At 53.4% G+C, this 16,269-nt stretch overlaps 2 protein-coding genes across 6 annotated transcripts in view; both read left to right on the top strand.

Annotated features, from left to right (window-relative positions):
• The window catches only part of SEPTIN5 (septin 5), a 40,931-nt gene extending 28,604 nt beyond the window's left edge, over positions 1-12,327 (top strand). For all 5 annotated transcript variants that reach the window (XM_050318829.1, XM_050318828.1, XM_050318826.1 and 2 more), the window contains 10 exons: positions 641-737; positions 1,239-1,325; positions 1,873-1,996; positions 2,103-2,237; positions 2,911-3,028; positions 3,338-3,439; positions 4,322-4,418; positions 5,543-5,678; positions 7,953-8,055; positions 8,379-12,327. In XM_050318829.1, the coding sequence (XP_050174786.1) occupies positions 728-737; positions 1,239-1,325; positions 1,873-1,996; positions 2,103-2,237; positions 2,911-3,028; positions 3,338-3,439; positions 4,322-4,418; positions 5,543-5,678; positions 7,953-8,055; positions 8,379-8,435 (969 nt within the window). In that variant the 5' untranslated portion in view covers positions 641-727 and the 3' untranslated portion in view covers positions 8,436-12,327. The remainder of the gene's footprint in view (positions 1-640; positions 738-1,238; positions 1,326-1,872; positions 1,997-2,102; positions 2,238-2,910; positions 3,029-3,337; positions 3,440-4,321; positions 4,419-5,542; positions 5,679-7,952; positions 8,056-8,378) is intronic.
• Positions 12,328-12,470: 143 nt separating this feature from the next.
• Positions 12,471-16,032, top strand: GP1BB (glycoprotein Ib platelet subunit beta). Its single transcript, XM_050318834.1, has one exon. The coding sequence runs from the start codon at positions 14,371-14,373 to the stop codon at positions 15,211-15,213; it is 843 nt and encodes a 280-aa protein (XP_050174791.1). The 5' UTR covers positions 12,471-14,370; the 3' UTR covers positions 15,214-16,032.
• Positions 16,033-16,269: the final 237 nt, after the last annotated feature.

The following is a 16,269-nucleotide window of genomic DNA, read 5'->3' as shown; positions in this document are numbered from 1 at the left end:
TAAACTTCAGTCTCTTCAGAAATAACACAAGAGATTATTCAGGATTTCCTCTTACTCAGCCAGGGGTGGCTGTGACACAGCAAGAAATAATCCCCTCTCAGGTCAAGCAGAAGCTGAGCCACTGCATCTTCCTTTAGACACAGCTCAGAACACCACAAGCCCCAGGGTGCTAATTACAGAGCTCTCTGTCATGTACCTGGTGTGCCTCTGGAGGGAGGGATGTAGAAATGACCTGGGGAGAGGTGGCATTTGGTGACCCTGCTGTGAAGGGTACCTTCAACTGTGCAGGAGAAGCACAGAGAGGGAGGTTGTGTGTCAGCAGCAGCCCCAGAAGTGCTCTCTCCTGGGAATGGTGGGATGTGCCTTTTCCCCTGTGCTCTGTGCCGGGAAGCTGCTGTGAGAGCAGCTGAGCAGGGCTGTGGCTGGGAGCAGGTGTCCCTCTGTGCCCACCTGTGGGAAGGGCAGAGTCCCTGAGCCCAGAGGAGCTGTGTGCCCCACACTGCAGCCAGGGCAGGGACTGGCCTCTCCTGCAGCCCCTGGCTCTGCCCCAGGTGCTCTCTGAGTCCCGCTCCCTGTGGCTGTGACGCTCCAGCAGGAGGGCTGGCACGCCTGACCTGCTGCCATCCCCTGTGCCCCGCAGGACCATGAGAAGCAGTACGTGGGCTTTGCCACTCTGCCGAACCAGGTCCACCGCAAATCCGTGAAGAAGGGTTTCGACTTCACCCTGATGGTTGCAGGTGAGGCTGCCCATGGGCCACGGGGTGGGGACGTGGAGGGAACCAGCTGTCCTCACTTCCCTTAGGTGCTCCCAGAGTGCCTGGGTCCTGCCCTCGCTCTGTTCTGGTCTTGTCTCAGGCCGTGCTTTCCTCCCCAGCCTGTGGCAGTTCCCCCAGGAGGAACAGGCCCCTCCTGACCCCGCACAACTCAATCCAGCAAACTGCTCTGCCAGCAGTGACTGCTCTGGGTGGGGAGGGCAGGGCGAGACAGGGACCAGGGGAAAGGAAGGAGAGGGAGGGTGGGGGAGCTGGGAGATCACATTTGTACAAGGATTGAGACATCTTGCAGCAAAAGTCCTCCCACTGCTGGAAAAATGTAATGCCAATAAATAGCTCCTGACAGCTCGTCTCTCTCACTTCCTCTGGCTCGGGATTCAAAGCCTCATTCAGTTTCATTTGTAAGTCAATTAGAGGGTCATGTTGCTTGCTTCTTCCTCCTCCCCTTTGCGCTCTGTCAATTAGGAGAGTCGGGTCTGGGCAAATCCACGCTGGTGAATAGCCTGTTCCTGACAGACCTCTACAAGGACAGAAAGCTCCTCAATGCAGAGGGTAAGCTGGGGACAAAGAGGGTGAATGGGGCTCTCTTGAGGACTAGTACTTTGATTCCTTGCTTCAGAAGCAGCTACAGGCTCATCTGGATCCCAGCCCTCTTGTTTGTGGCTCTGCTCTCCTCTGTGTCTGCAGAGGCACTGCTATTCCAGCAAAAAGGCTTTGGCTGTAGGCCTCCTCTATCCTATGAAGGGAAGATGAGGCTGCAAAGCAGCACTAACCCTTTGGGCTGAGATGTTCAGATTTGTCTTTAGTTCTTGGATGCTGGAGTGTGGTAGGGATTGCCCTTCCCCAGAGCCTGGACCAAATGTTCAGAACAGCTGGGCTACAGGCACTTCAGAGGTCTGGGTGTCTTCTTGAAGTCTGTCTGCCTGCTGTTGGCCTCCACAGTACCACTCCCTTGAGGCTCCTTAGAGGATGATTGGGGTTTTTTGAGACCCATGTTAGTCCCTGTGCTGGATGATAAGGAGGGAGCGGGCCTGTTGTGGGTGTGAGAGGGGATCCCCAGTGTTACTGCCTGGCTTTAACTCAGTGTTCCTGTTCAAAGAGAGAATCAATCAAACAGTGGAAATCGTCAAGCACACGGTGGACATTGAGGAGAAGGGTGTAAAGCTGAAGCTGACCATAGTGGACACACCAGGCTTTGGAGATGCTGTTAACAACACTGAGTGGTGAGCAGGGCACTGCTGCTTTCCTTAGAGTCCTTGGCTTCTGAGTCTCTAGGAGACACTGTCCTGTTGAACTCATGGTTTTGTTTTGACTGAATTCTCTTCCCAGCTGGAAGCCCATCACCGACTACATTGACCAGCAGTTTGAGCAGTATTTCCGTGATGAGAGTGGCCTCAACCGGAAGAACATCCAGGACAACCGAGTGCATTGCTGCCTCTACTTCATCTCCCCCTTCGGGCACGGGTGAGAGCCCACGCTCCAGGCCTGGAGAGTGACTCAGTCCAGAGGGAAGTCCCTTGTGCCCCAGGATTGCCCTATAGCAGCTTGTCCACTGGCAGGGCTGTTGGCACAGGAGAAGAGCTGTCTGGATGCTCTCCCTCGGCTGAGCATCGCACCACTCCCTGTCCCTCGCAGGCATGACAGGCTGCCTGTGATCAGGCAGAGCAGATCTCCCTCAGGCCTTGCAGCCTGTTTTGGACATCAGAAGAAACAATGCCACGCAGACCTGCATGTTCCTATCTAGCTGAGCCTGAGTGATGCACAGGAAAGGGAGTTTTAGCTGCCTTTGTCCCTGCCCCTTGCTGGCTCACATGTCAGCCTAGCCCGAGCAGTGCAGGGGCCGTGCCAGCTGCCCGTGGCACAGGACAGCTGGAGCGAGACCCCAGGCTGTGGCTGGGCAGTGTTTGGCCTTCAGGGGAGCCAATACCCAGCCTGTGTCTCTGTGAGGCATTCAGCAGCTGAAACTGGAGATGGCTTTCCTGAAGGTACAGCCCTAGCTGAGGGCAGTCCCAGTGCTGCTGCAGGCCCTCGTGTCAGCGCTGTCCTTTCCACTCTGTGCTCAGTGGGGGAGGGAGGCTGCAGGGGGAGCTGCCCAGTGTGCCCTTCCTAACTGTGTCTGTCCTCATCCCTGCTGCAGGCTGAGGCCTGTGGATGTTGAGTTCATGAAGGCTCTGCATGAAAAGGTCAACATCGTGCCCCTGATTGCCAAAGCCGACTGCCTGATCCCCTCTGAGATCCGGAAGCTAAAGGAGAGGGTGAGGTGCCCTTTCTCTACAGGGCTGAGGAGGGAGGGGAGACAGGTAGGTATGTATTTATATGTCTGTAGAGCTGGTCTGTGTGTACAGATACATCTGTGCACAGACAGTACCTGCAAATGTAGCTGCAGCAGTGCTCTGCTGTGAGAGGGAAGTGGTGTCAGCAGAGAGGCCAGCTCTAGAAGAAACATCAAATCTTTTTATTATCTGTAGGCTTTAGCAAACCCCTGGTAGCACAAACAGAATAAACCCAGTATTTCTGTATTGTTCACTTTTAAATTCTTTTGGTTTTGTCTTGCCTGGACACAGATCCGGGAGGAGATTGACAAATTTGGCATTAAAGTGTACCAGTTTCCTGAGTGTGACTCCGATGAAGATGAAGAGTTCAAGCAACAGGACAGAGAGCTGAAGGTAAGGAACCCGCTCAGCAGAGGGCTGGGAATTCAGACTCCATGGATATGTGGGTTGCTCCAGAAGGAGCCAGAGCTACCCTGTGTGTGCCAAAGGCCTTTGCTATGGAGACCCAGGGAACAGCCTTGGCTCATGTGGTAGGTGGCCTGGAGAAGGTGCAGATGTCCTTGTTGGTGCCATGAAGTCCAGTGTGGCATGAAGACATGGCACTTCTGCTCTCCCTGCAGGCAGTGTCAGTCCTCCATCTACTCCAGCCTGTATATTTAAGATAAAGGCTGGGTTGTACAGCATTTCTGAGCACCTGTTTCGGAGTGATGCCATCAGCAAGGAGAGCTGCGAGTGATTAGACACCACTGTGACACACAAGGTGCATGGGGGAACACATGATCATACAGGCATGTCTGGAGGCCCCAGCAGCCCAGTCCTGACCCCTCCCAAGCTGAGCCAGCCCTGTGAGTGCAGGAAGTATGGCCTTGTTTCTCCTGTCAGAGGGGGCAATGGGCTTTGACTCCCTTCTGAGCAGAGAGGAGCACAGCCTGTACATTCTTGCCTGGACTTCCCCTACATTGTCCCCCTTGCTTGGTGTCCCAGCCTCTTTGCTCTGGCTTCCTTGCACAGCTTCCCTTCAGAGAAGGGCTGCAGGTACCTGCAGAGACACAGCTTCCCCCAGGGCAGCTGAGGTCCGGCTGGCAATCAGGCTGCCTGTAGATCCCAGTGCCTGAGGCTTTTCTCTGCCAGCTGAGTTGTGTCCTGCTCGGTGGCACGTGTGGACATCCTCTCCCACCGGCACCTTCCTCCTCCTGTTCCTCGGTGCCTGACCTGGCCCCTGGAGGAAGGGCCGTGGGCGGGGGGCGAGGGGCTCAGCGGTGCCTCTGCTTCCAGGAGAGCGCTCCCTTCGCCGTCATCGGCAGTAACACCGTGGTGGAGGCCAAAGGCCAGCGAGTCCGAGGACGGCTCTACCCCTGGGGCATTGTGGAAGGTAAGCCTGCGGTCTGGGAGCTGGCACTGAGAGGAGAGGGCACTGACAACAGGGGTGGCAGGGAGAGCTGGGCTGTCTGTGCCGCCTTTGGCACGTGCGGGGATCACGAGGCAGAGGGACCAGCTCGGGAGGTCTGTTACTGGGAGTGAATAATAACCCTGCCACGACGGGCTGAAGAGAGGCTCCAGTGTGAATGGAAGAATGCCTGGGCTTTATTGTGCACTAGGATTTGGCTTCTTATTAAGGGGGCAGGTATTGCCCGTTTAGTTTCCAGGGAGAAGCTGTTGCCTTCAGCCGAACAATGCTAAACCCTCCTGCACTCCTTCCTCTGCTGCCTCTCCTGTAAGGCCTGGAGTTGCTGGGCTGGAGGCTGTGTTTGTCTCCAACTTCCTTCCTTTCTAAAGCCCTGGAATGGCTTTTGCTGCTGTTGCTGACTCCCTCATGCTGGTTTGTTGCTTTTAGGCCTTGCAGCTTTAGATCCCAAAAGCTTGTGTGTGCACTCGAGGCTGGTGGTGCTGGCTGCCCAGCTGCTGGCTCTGGTCCTTTGCTGGCTCCAGAGGGGACTGGGCCTGTTGGGATGCTGGCACTTGGCAGTAGGATCAGCTCTGTGAGTGCCTGTGCCTGACACAGCTGGCTCCCCCAGCCCCGCGGGGAGGTGAAGGGAGATCACCGTGGCAGGCACAGCGTTTCCCACAGTGCTGTCTGGAGCCAGGCTGCCCATGGCAACAGCAGCTCTTTCAGCTCTCCCTCCCGCTCTTGGCTTTGCCCCTCGGGCTCATTTTGTCTGCAGGGGCCTTATGAGAAGTCCTGAATTCTGATGAGACAGGCAGTTTGCTTGCAGCGCCAGCTGCAACAGCGACATCCCGTGTACCTGGGGTCCTCTCTCATGCTTAATTAATCCTTTTACCCAGAAAAAGTCCTGGGAACACAGTGACTTCAGCAGCCTGGCCTCAGCATCGGGAACTGCAGAGCATCGTGGAGGCCGTGCCAGGGCAGTGGAGGGGAGGGTGGGGAGGATGAGGAGGGAGCCCTGGGGTGGGGATTTAGTGCAGCCTGGGTGCCAGGGCTTCCTGGAGTAAGCTGGTGAGGTGTGACGTGCAAACACTCTCCGTGTTGGTTCTCAGTGGAAAACCAGGCGCACTGCGACTTCGTGAAGCTGCGGAACATGCTGATCCGCACACACATGCACGACCTGAAGGACGTCACCTGCGACGTCCACTACGAGAACTATCGCGCTCAGTGCATCCAGCAGATGACCAGGTGGGTGCCCCCTGCGGTGGGAGGGATGTCTCACAACAGCTCATGGGTCAGGGGGCTGTGGGTCCGCTGGGGACGTGCTGGGCTGCAGCCTGGGTGGGGGCACTGGGGACTAAAGTACCAAATCCAAGCATGTTTCCCAGATTATTTTGGAGAGCTGTTTCTGGCACTGGGTGCAATACATCCAGCCTAATAAAATGGGATAAACCATCTCTGGTGACCGATAGCTGTGTGCACTGCTGAAGAGGAAGGTGTTCTGCAGTTCTGTCCAAGTGACAGCATGACCCTTGGGACGCTGCTGTTTCTCAGACAACAAAGCCCAGGCAATTAGTAAGACAACACGTCTCCAAAGATTTCTCTGCATTGTCTTCCCATTGCATTTGATTCTCCATGGTTTTAGTCACAGTGATCAGAAAACAGAAGGGAGAACACAAATGGGCTTCTCATTTGAGACCTCTGGTTTTCCTTCTCCCTTCCACGACTGATACACTGGTGACAAAAGTCAAACACATGACATACACATGACAAAAGACGCAGGTCTTGGCTTCTCTGTTGAGGACCAGCCCCTTCATTTCCTGCCGGCCCTGCGGGGTGTCTGTGCTGCCATGGCAGGGTGTGTGTGCTGTGTCTGTGCTGCCATGGCAGGGTGTCTGTGCTGCCATGGTGGGGTGTCTGTGCTGCCATGGCAGGGTGTGTGTGTTGTGTCTGTGCTGCCATGGCAGGGTGTCTGTGCTGCCATGGAAAGGTGTCTGTGCTGCCATGGCAGGGTGTCTGTGCTGCCATGGCAGGGTGTGTGTGCTGCCATGGCAGGGTGTCTGTGCTGCCATGGCAGGGTGTGTGTGCTGTGTCTGTGCTGCCATGGCAGGGTGTGTGTGCTGCCATGGCAGGGTGTTGTCTGCCATGGCAGGGTGTCTGTGCTGCCATGGTGGGGTGTGTGTGCTGCCATGGCAGGGTGTCTGTGCTGCCATGGAAAGGTGTCTGTGCTGCCGTGGAAAGGTGTCTGTGCTGCCGTGGAAAGGTGTCTGTGCTGCCGTGGAAAGGTGTCTGTGCTGCCGTGGAAAGGTGTCTGTGCTGCCATGGCAGGGTGTCTGTGCTGCCATGGCAGGGTGTGTGTGCTGTGTCTGTGCTGCCATGGAAAGGTGTCTGTGCTGCCACGGGCCAGAGCAGAAGTGGCTGTGCCTCAGCAAGAAGCAGTCCTGGGGTGTGCCGACGTGCAGGTTGGCACATCCTCTTGACACACAGCGTATCCCAGTCCTTTTGCATAGCAGACAAGCCTGTTTGTTTCAGCAGTGAGTATGTGGAGTCCCAAAATAACTATGTTAAATGCTAGGGCTGTGTGAGCAGTGTCACAGCTGCTGTTTAGGTGGGCTGTGTATCTATTAAAAGAAGAGCACGGTGAAAAAGCAATTGCTAAGCTTAGGAGAAGCTACAGTTTGGTGCCATTTCTCACACCATGCCAGTGAACAAGTCTCAAAGAACCAGAACAGGGCCCTTTCTAGAGAGTCCTTTTGGGAGTAGATCCCAAGCTCCAGGGCTGGAATTGTCTCAATAATGAGGCAGCGGTGACTCCAAGTGGTGAACGCCTGCAAGTGACATCTTGAAGTTCCAATTTCGGCCCAGATGTCAGTGGCTACTGTCATCCCCTCCTCACCTACTGAGAGCTCCTCTGACTTTTGGAAGAAAGTCACCTGCTTTCTCTATCTCCCCAGCCCTCACAGCAACACTGCTGTGCCCTGCCTGTTTCTTGCCTCCCACCTCCTGAATAGGAGGGCAGGTTTTGTTACTAGACCTGCAGCAACTGAACTGTTCCTCTGGTTTTATCTTCCTGGAGAAAAAAGGGTGATGGTGAGCATGTGGTGCACTAGGGATGCTGATGGTTTGTGCTGATGCTGCGTGATGTGTAGGCACACAGACAGAAGAGCCAAAAGAGACCAGATAAGTTGTTTGTTAATATCTCTGCTCAGCTTGCCAGTGCAATTACAAAAGGTGGTTGGAAATATCAGCCCTTCTGTGTTTGCTCTCAGTGTAAACCTCTGGTTTGGATTTTCTGTTAGCTACTCACACACTTGTATTTTGAAAACTGTCACTGCCTTTCGGCACATTTTGTATCCAAGTGCATCCCACACCTTTGGGCTGGATTGCCCCCAGCCCTTCCACCTGGCTGGGTGAATGCTGCTGCATTGCTGGCTGCTCTGCCATGGGCAGTGACAGTCACTGTGTGGTGACACCAAAGCCTGCCCCACGACTGACCGCGCTCCTCTCTCTGTGTCTCTTTAGCAAGCTGACCCAGGACAACAGGATAGAGAGCCCCATTCCTATCCTGCCTCTGCCAACACCAGACACTGAGACAGAGAAGCTGATCAAGATGAAGGATGAGGAGGTGAGACCCGTTTTGCCTGTTCCTCCTTGGTGCTGGAGCTGGAGTCTAAGGTGTCTCTCCAGCATTGCCCCAGAGAGCTGTCCTGAGCCTTCCCAGTCCTGCCCAGTCCTGCCCAGTCCTGCCCAGCCCGGCTCCTGCTGCAGGACAGGCTGTGAAAGCTGGGGCTGCCTGTCAGGGAAATGCAGCTAATTGCAGCCCAGCTGCAGGTGCCTCTGTGCATGCAGGAGTTAACACTCCCTGAGGGATCCCTTGGCCAGCTCAGGGGGCTGCCCTGAAAGGATCAGCAGGTCCCTTTCTGACTCTCTCCTCTGTGTCTCCTGCAGTTACGGCGGATGCAAGAGATGCTGCAGAAGATGCAGCAGCAGATGCAGGATCAGTGAGAGGCAGGTACCCAGAGGGCAGAGGGAATCCCCCAGTGACCACCTGAGACCTGGCAAGAGCTGTGAACGTTTAGAAAAGGTTTCCTGTTGTATAGAGACTTGTGGGCAAGAGCTGCACCCGCACCCTCTAATTTATTAGCAGCAATGTTGGCTTTTCGGCCAGCTGGCTTATGGAGGAGGCTGTTCACTTAACAGTTTACTGAAGTGTATTTCTTTCTTTTTTAATGTGCTTTTGTTTCTTTTTTTTTTCCTTCTTTCTTTTTTTTTTTTTTTTTAAAGAAACTAGCCTGGGAAGTCTCTAAGGCATCCTAAAAATAAGAAAAGAAAAAGATCCCCCTTTCCCGTGTACTAATCTCTTGTTTGGGAATGCTCTGGTATTTAAAGTCCTGGTTTCTCTGGTGTACAAACTTCAAGACTGTCTGTGTCAATGCACGTAAGTGTTTACTCAAAACTGAGGTGCTGTGCCCCTGTCCCTGTTCCCCCTGTCTGGGGCCAGCATTGCCAAGGCAGCCGTACCCTCCTGTGAGTTTGACCTGCTCGGCCTTCCCAGCCTGGGCACAGCTCTGGCCCACACAGCTGGGGCTGGGGGTTTCTCTGTGCACTGACCTGCTCAGGGGTACTGATGGTTGCCTGGTTTCCTCTCTAGGTTTTTATGGGTTTTTTGTTTAGTTGGTTGGTTTTGTTCTTCCTATCAAGAAGCTCCAGGATATTTGCACTGAGCAGCAAGGGACTGAATCTCTCAAGGCTGGTTAGAAGAAAATGCTTCTCCTGCTCCCAGTTATGTCTTTCTGGCAGAGGGGATGAGTTGTCTATTCCCTGCAAGGACTTGATGGGAGTGAGCACCTTCACTGCCATGGTTTCCTTCCTTGGCAGGCTGGAGGTGTTGGTAGATGAACCCCAGGGCCCTGCAGTAGCTGGCTGAGGGTATCTCTTGGTTTAGCTCTGGTCATCCAGCTGCAGTGTGTCTTCAGTGTCTGCTCTGAAAAGCACCGTGGCAGCCAGAGTGCTTGGTCAGGACTGCTTTGCAGGAGGTAGGAACTCTAGGGCTGAAATCCAACCCCAAATACAGACCTGTGTCCTGTCTCCAGGCTTTGCAGTCCCATGAGCACATTGCTGGCTCTGAGCTTCTCCTGGGGGAAGGGGCAGTTTTTGTAGGCTTGTACCCAAGATCTGCAGGCTGCCTGTCCAGGCAGGTGTTCCCTCAGTGTGGCAGGAGCAGGATTGTCGCTGCATGGGGCTCAGCACAGCCCACCAGACTTGGCACTTGCTCTTCTGCCCTTCCCCTGGGACTCAGCCCCTCTCCCCCTCCCTAGTCCAAGGCTCTTCCTGTCTTAATGCTGGGAAGGCTGGTGGATCTGCTGGGCAGAGATAAGAGCACTCTTTTGAGCAGCAGCTCCTGTCTTGTTCTTGCTTCCTGCAGTATTTTTAACTCTAGCCCAGCCAGAGCAGAGCCCTGGAGTGTGATGTGCCTGACAGGGCAGGGCTCGCCAGCAACACTGCCACGCTCACAGGAATCAGGGCTGTTGGAGGGAGAGACACTTGGCTCTTCTCTCTGACTCCAGGGAGTTCTCCCATGGGCTGGACCCTTCTGCTCCTTGGCTGATTCCTCTATCCCCTTTGCCCTTTTGTATCTGCTCCTCCATCTCTGGATCTCCCCAGTGGATCTCCCTGGGTAGGAAGTGTTGGCCAGGAATAGCCAGGCCCTAAATTCTGTTATTAGGCACTGCACTTGTCTGATTCCTCTGTGGGGCTTTAGAGTCCTGGTTCAGGGCTTGTCCAGTGGTGAGTAGGTTGGCTGGTTCCAGTTATTCACTGTACAGAGCCTGTGCTTAGCCATGGGCTGCAGGGGCAGGGGAGAGGCCCTGGCACCCTGTGGAAGGGCAGAGTGAGGGCAGAAGCCCTTTGGCAGAACTGTGCAAGCTGGGCAAGAGCAGTGTCCAACAATGTTGGGTTTTTTCATTCTCCCCTATTTTGGGCTCAAAAGTGGCAGTGCCAGCCTAGGAGAGCAGAAGGATTCAGCTTGGCTTCAATAACATGCAGGACCAAGGTGCCTAAGGAGGAAACAAACCTTTCTTTGTGCAGTGTGCTTACCTGAGCAGTGGAGTGGCTGCAAACCTTCCTCCCAGGTTTTCTGGAGCTGGTTTGCTTTTAGCCAAAGCTGTAGGTCTACTGAGTTCTCATCTTTCTGTGCTGGTGTAACAGGGAACACCCTGAATTACCTGTCCCCTCTTTTCTTACACTAGTCTTGTTAGTGAGGAGGATGTTCTGTTGCAGATGAGCCCTTCCATCTGGAGATGTTCCTCCTTCAAACACATTTATTCCTAGAAGATAAAGGAGACTTTTTCCCTTTAGCAAGGACATAGAGCAGCTGGCAGCTCTTACTGTGGGCTGTGCACAGAGGTGCTGTGTGCTGGTGAGAGCACAGGCACACTGGTCCCAGGCAGGAGGGGTTGCTGAGGGTGGATCGGCCCCTGTCCCTCTGAGGAAGTCTCCATCAGCTCAGTGCACGTGGCTCCTACATCAAGTTGACAGTCACAAGTCTGTCCTCTACAGAGAGCTGAAGTCTTTGGCTACCAGCTGGCAAAGATGGTTCAAGTTGCATTTAGGAAAAAACACCCAGGAGTGGGGCACCAGAGATGGTTCTGCAGAGAGGCAGTAGTACCACTGAAATCACATCTCCGTGTAGGAGGCTCCCTACAGTGCCAGAGTTTGAGGGCTGCTTGGAAAGGGATTAGAGACTGATTTTGGGGGCTCCAGGGAGGTGCCTGGAAGGTGGCATGTGTTTATTAAAGGGTACTGTGGCATCAGGTCACACAGTAAGCAAAGAGACTCCTGAACACATGTAGCTTGGCCATTTGGCTCTGGCAGTGAGAAGTGTGGATAGGAGAGTAATTTAACACCTCCCCTCACCAACCCTGCACAGCCTCATCTGCCATCCTGCACCCCAGGCCCATTGCCCTGCCTCTGCCATCCTGCACCCCAGGCACATTGCCCTGCCTCTGCCATCCTGCACCCCAGGCACATTGCCCTGCCTCTGCCCAGCTTTGTCCTGCCTGAGTGGCTGCAGGGCAGTGTCCCTCTCCCCAGGGCAGTGTCCCTCTCCCCAGGGGCAGTGTTCCTCTCTCTAGGAGTGGTGTCCCTCTCTCCAGGGGCAGTGTCCCTCTCTCCAGGGCAGTGTTCCTCTCCCCAGGGGCAGTGTCCCTCTCTCTAGGAGTGGTGTCCCTCTCTCTAGGAGTGGTGTCCCTCTCTCCAGGGCAGTGTCCCTCTCTCTAGGAGTGGTGTCCCTCTCTCCAGGGGCAGTGTCCCTCTCTCCAGGGCAGTGTCCCTCTCTCTAGGAGTGGTGTCCCTCTCTCCAGGGCAGTGTCCCTCTCTCCAGGGCAGTGTCCCTCTCTCCAGGGACAGTGTCCCTCTCTCCAGGGCAGTGTCCCTCTCCCCAGGGGGGCTGTCGGTCCATCTTGCCCCTGTGCCTGCTGGGATGGAGCCATGGCATGAAGTCCTTGTGTGCTGCTGCTGTGCTGGTCCTGCTGTGCTGGTCCTGCTGTCAGTCCTTGCAGCCTCCCTGCATGCCTTCCCTCCAGGGAGGGGATCCCACTCCTCATGCTCTGCATTCCCTGCTCCTCCTCCCAAACTCTGCTGTGCTGTACTGCTGGCTTGCTCCTGCCATGCACCTTCCTCACCCCCTGCTCCATTCCTAGGCTCTTTGTTTCCTCTCCATCTCTTGGGTTATTATAATTATATTTTTTTGTAAATTTCTGTTTGAACATTTTGTCATTGTGAACAAAGAAAAATGAAACCTTTTAAAACATATCCATTTTATTAAATGATTATTGTTATTATTATTAATGTTTACTACCTGAATTGATCAGTGAAATAAATACATTCAAAAACCCAACCTCTTTCTGTTTAATTTTCAGCCCTCTTCAGCGGCACTGGTGATACATTGTGGGCAGGAGAGAGCAAAACTCACCCTGTTTCTCCTTTTATCTAATTCTGTCAGAACAGGCTCCAGGCAGGACTTCCTGCATGGGATTTCTGGCCTGTTTGTGCCAGAAGCTAGCAAGCTGATCCTCAAGTTCTTCTGTCTTCAGGCTTCCCTTAGGAGTGGTGTGTAGATCAGCAGTGGGCAGCTGGGCAGGATGCAGCCCCAGGAAATGCAGTTTGTAAGTAGCCAGAGGAGCGCTGCCAAGTCTGTGCATGCGGAGCCACAGTGGACCTGGCTCTGGATCAGCTCCATGCCCACCTGGCCTGAGCACCTGCCTGGAATAAACACAGCACCAAATGCACGAGACGAGGTAGGGTTGCTTAGCAAACTTAACCTGTAGCAGTTGAGCTGCTCCCAAGTGGAAAGCGTGCCCTGCAGGAAGAACTGGGTTGGTTTGTTGGCCTAAGATCTCTCTCCCACTCTGCCTGCCCACCACAGTGAAATGATCTGCCCCACCTTCATAGAAATTTAAAGCTTAATTTTCTTTAGAGCATCAAAAATTTTTCCTGGGGCCAAATCCTGCCACTGTTTGCACCCTCAGTTCTCCTCAACATGAGCACATTCAGGGCATTCATCCTTTCTGCTCCGTGATGTGCACAGCACAAGGTAAGAGTTGTGCTCAGCGGGGCAGCAGTTTCACAGCGTAATTCTGGTGGCCTTAGCCTAAGGAGCACAGTGAATGCCTGGTCAGGCTGGTGGCACAGAATTGTCTGTGAGGGTGTGATGGCCATGAGAACACAAGATTCTACCTAATGTATTCTGACCCTTGGACTTACCTGTTTGAGTGTTTGCGTAATGCAGCTTCAGAATAACGCATGTGTCAGTCTTTCTCGTTTCTATCAGCAGATCTTACACTACTAAGTAGGAGTAGATTTGTGTCCCTGTTTCAAGGGAAGCCTGAGGGTCAGCACCTGGAGAAGTGCTAGTTCTCATCCCTTTGCCAAGTGCAGTTTTCCTGATGAGATGGGAAGCCAAAGGCCCCAGAGCTCAGGGAGTACCAAGCAGTAGTGCCACCTTCCAGGTTGAAGTGCACTCTGGGTTACTGTGCAGTGAGACTGTGCAGTGTTTGTGCTGGGCCCAGAATCACAGTCATCAGGGCTGTCAGCATCGCTCCCAGCACACGTGGGCACTGCCAGCTCCTGTTTCTTGGAAGACTTGCTCATGAAGGATCGGCTTCTGCTGACACACACAGACTTGGGGAAGGCCTCGTGTGGGAGGCCCCTGGGCTGAGCCTGACCCTTATCTGGCCAGCCAGCTGCAAGGGCATTATCCGGGAGCTCAGCTGTGCAGCTGCTCACACTCCTGCACTGGCTGGGCTGCCTGAAGACCTTCCTCTTGTGTTGGAAAGCCAGCGGGAAAGCAGGCATTGTACTCCTCTGGTAAGTCCACAGTTGCCTTCTGGGTTTTTCTCGTTGTTTGGCTGACAGCACAGCAAAGCCCTGCCTTGCTGCAGATACGTGTAGTTGTTCTGCAGAATTATAGCAGCTCATGTTCATCAGTGGCACGAGGCTAATAAAAAGACAGCCCATTGACCCATGTCTTCCAGCACAGCCACAGCTCCAGAAGGAGATTATTCACCTGCTGGAGCAGCGTCTACCGTGGAAAACTCCACTGGCCTCCACCCTCAGTGATCAGTACCCTTTCTGTGGCCTAGGACTGTTCATCACTTCTTTCCAAAACTGGAAAGGCAATTTTTTGCTTGTGGTAACAGTAGATTTATTTCTGCATCTCCTCTTGCAGTTTGCATGAACTAAGCTTTGCTTACAGGTGTAATTCAGAGCTATGATAAGGCATGAGCTGTTTCACATTTTAGTTTTTGATTCCTTGACAGAAATTTTATTGGCTGCTCTAGTAATTCACCTTCACTAATGCTGAAAATACAAGCAGCTCTTGTACACTTCGGAGGACTAGTGAAAATGTATTTGATGGCTGCAGCCAAGCTTCCCAGTAGCTATGTGTTCATATCCCTCCTCAAATACAGGGTTGGAAGACCAGGAACATTTCCTCTCCTGTAAAGAGAGACCAAGATTTTGCACATCTCTTTTAACTTTGTTCTTTTCAGAGCTCTCACACTCCTGTGAAGGACACCAAATTCCCCCAGCTTTGGGAACTCATCCTCAGAACAAGCCAACAGAGGCCCCGGGGCTGTGGTGTCAGTCCTGGAGCGTGTGGTGTCTGCTTGCCTGGTCTTCACCTCATTCAGTCTCACCAGGGAAGTGTTTGCAGGTGAAGATGAACAGGGGAATTCTCTTCTTGTCCCTGCTTGGCTTCCTCCCGCTCGTGATACCCACCTGCCCTGTGCCATGCAAGTGTACCAGCACCATCATTGACTGCACCTCAAAAGACCTCACTGTAGCAAACCTGCCCGTGGCTTTCCGTCCTTCAGCTGAAATTATCCACCTCGGTTACAACAGGCTCACCTCTATTCCCAATGGGCTCTTTGACAACCTGAAGAGCCTCAAGGTAGTCTACCTGCAGGGCAACCCTTGGGAATGCACCTGTGACATCCTCTACCTGCGCTCCTGGCTGCAGTGGCAGCAGAACCGGACCCTGTACAGGGATGTGAGGTGCAGCTCCCCGACACACCTGCAGGACCGGGTCATTGCCTACCTCACAGAGGACGAGGTCAACTCCACGTGCCAGTATTGGTACTGCAGCCTGGCTCTCCTCTCTCAGCTCTGTCTCTTCATCCTCCTCTTCCTCCAGGGTATCTTGGTTATCTTCATCATTGTTTACCTGCAGAAATTTCGGAGAATGACCGCTGAAGCCCGGAGCACCACCCGAGATCTGCACTAGCAGGTTGACCCTTGGGTATCTTCTTCAAGAAACCCCTACAATAATGATTAACATCACAAAACTGGAGACCCTCCTCTTGGGGGATGATGTGCCAAGCTCCTGTGGTTTGTGATACCCAGAGCAGACTGCAGTCCAAAGCAGGACTTGAACTGATTAGACACTTGCCTGTGTTCCTAAAGAACCAATCCTGTGGGGTTTTTAATGCTTTGAACTCTTTAGCGTGATCTTGATTGCTTTGCTGAGCTGGAAGTGGCTCTGGTTTGGTAGATAAAAGAAATCATAAACTACAGTGACCAGGACTGACTCGAATGGCTCACAAGCTCCTAAAGGCTACAGAGCTTGATCCTTCCTATGCTACAATATTTCAGCCACACTTCCCACGATGCTTCTGCTTGTGTTGGGTCAGGTGAGGACAGAGGTGGGCAGGGAACAGTTAAGATACCGGACTAAGACAATGGAGAAATACAGTTTCCTCGTGTTGCTTGATGCATCTTTTCCAATGTTCTTCTGAGGGAGGGAGGGAATGTTTAGAAGCCCACCTATTTTATCCTGTCTGCATTCCTTTTAATCTACTCATAGTTTTAATAGTGATTTCAGCTGAGTGAGGCTGGGGCCCTGAATGCCTTGGAGATATTCATCCTGAAGCCAACAGTGGCTCGCTGTGGCTGTGCCTGTAACAGCACTTGGCATGAGAGATCCAGTCTTTAGAGACTCAAACTGCAAACCCCACTGACGTGCCTACTGCTGGTTATGGTGTCCCTTAATTATTTTTGAAATGAAGCAAAAATGAAATAAAATAATGACGCCTGTTGATGTAAATAGCTTATTTTTCTATTCTACAATGGGTATCTTGCATGCTGTCGTGCCCCCTGGAGTTCCTCACACTCAGACTGTGCCAGGCAGTCAAACCCCGGGGCAGGTGGAGCTGCTGCCGTAGTGCACTGTAGGGTTAAGCTTTGGCAGCTGCTGCTTCCACCACGGCCCAGGGAAATGGGGAGTTTTTCCAAGGGCTTACTGGTTTATGATGCGGCTGGAAAGGAGAGGCCGTTTGGTGGG

Source organism: Myiozetetes cayanensis, unplaced genomic scaffold, assembly GCF_022539395.1.
Source record: "Myiozetetes cayanensis isolate MyiCay16 unplaced genomic scaffold, myiCay2020 scf21, whole genome shotgun sequence".
In the NCBI taxonomy this organism is placed as follows: Eukaryota; Metazoa; Chordata; class Aves; order Passeriformes; family Tyrannidae; genus Myiozetetes; species Myiozetetes cayanensis.
Note: the sequence above shows the minus strand (reverse complement) of the source record. Positions and strands in the feature narration are given on the sequence as shown.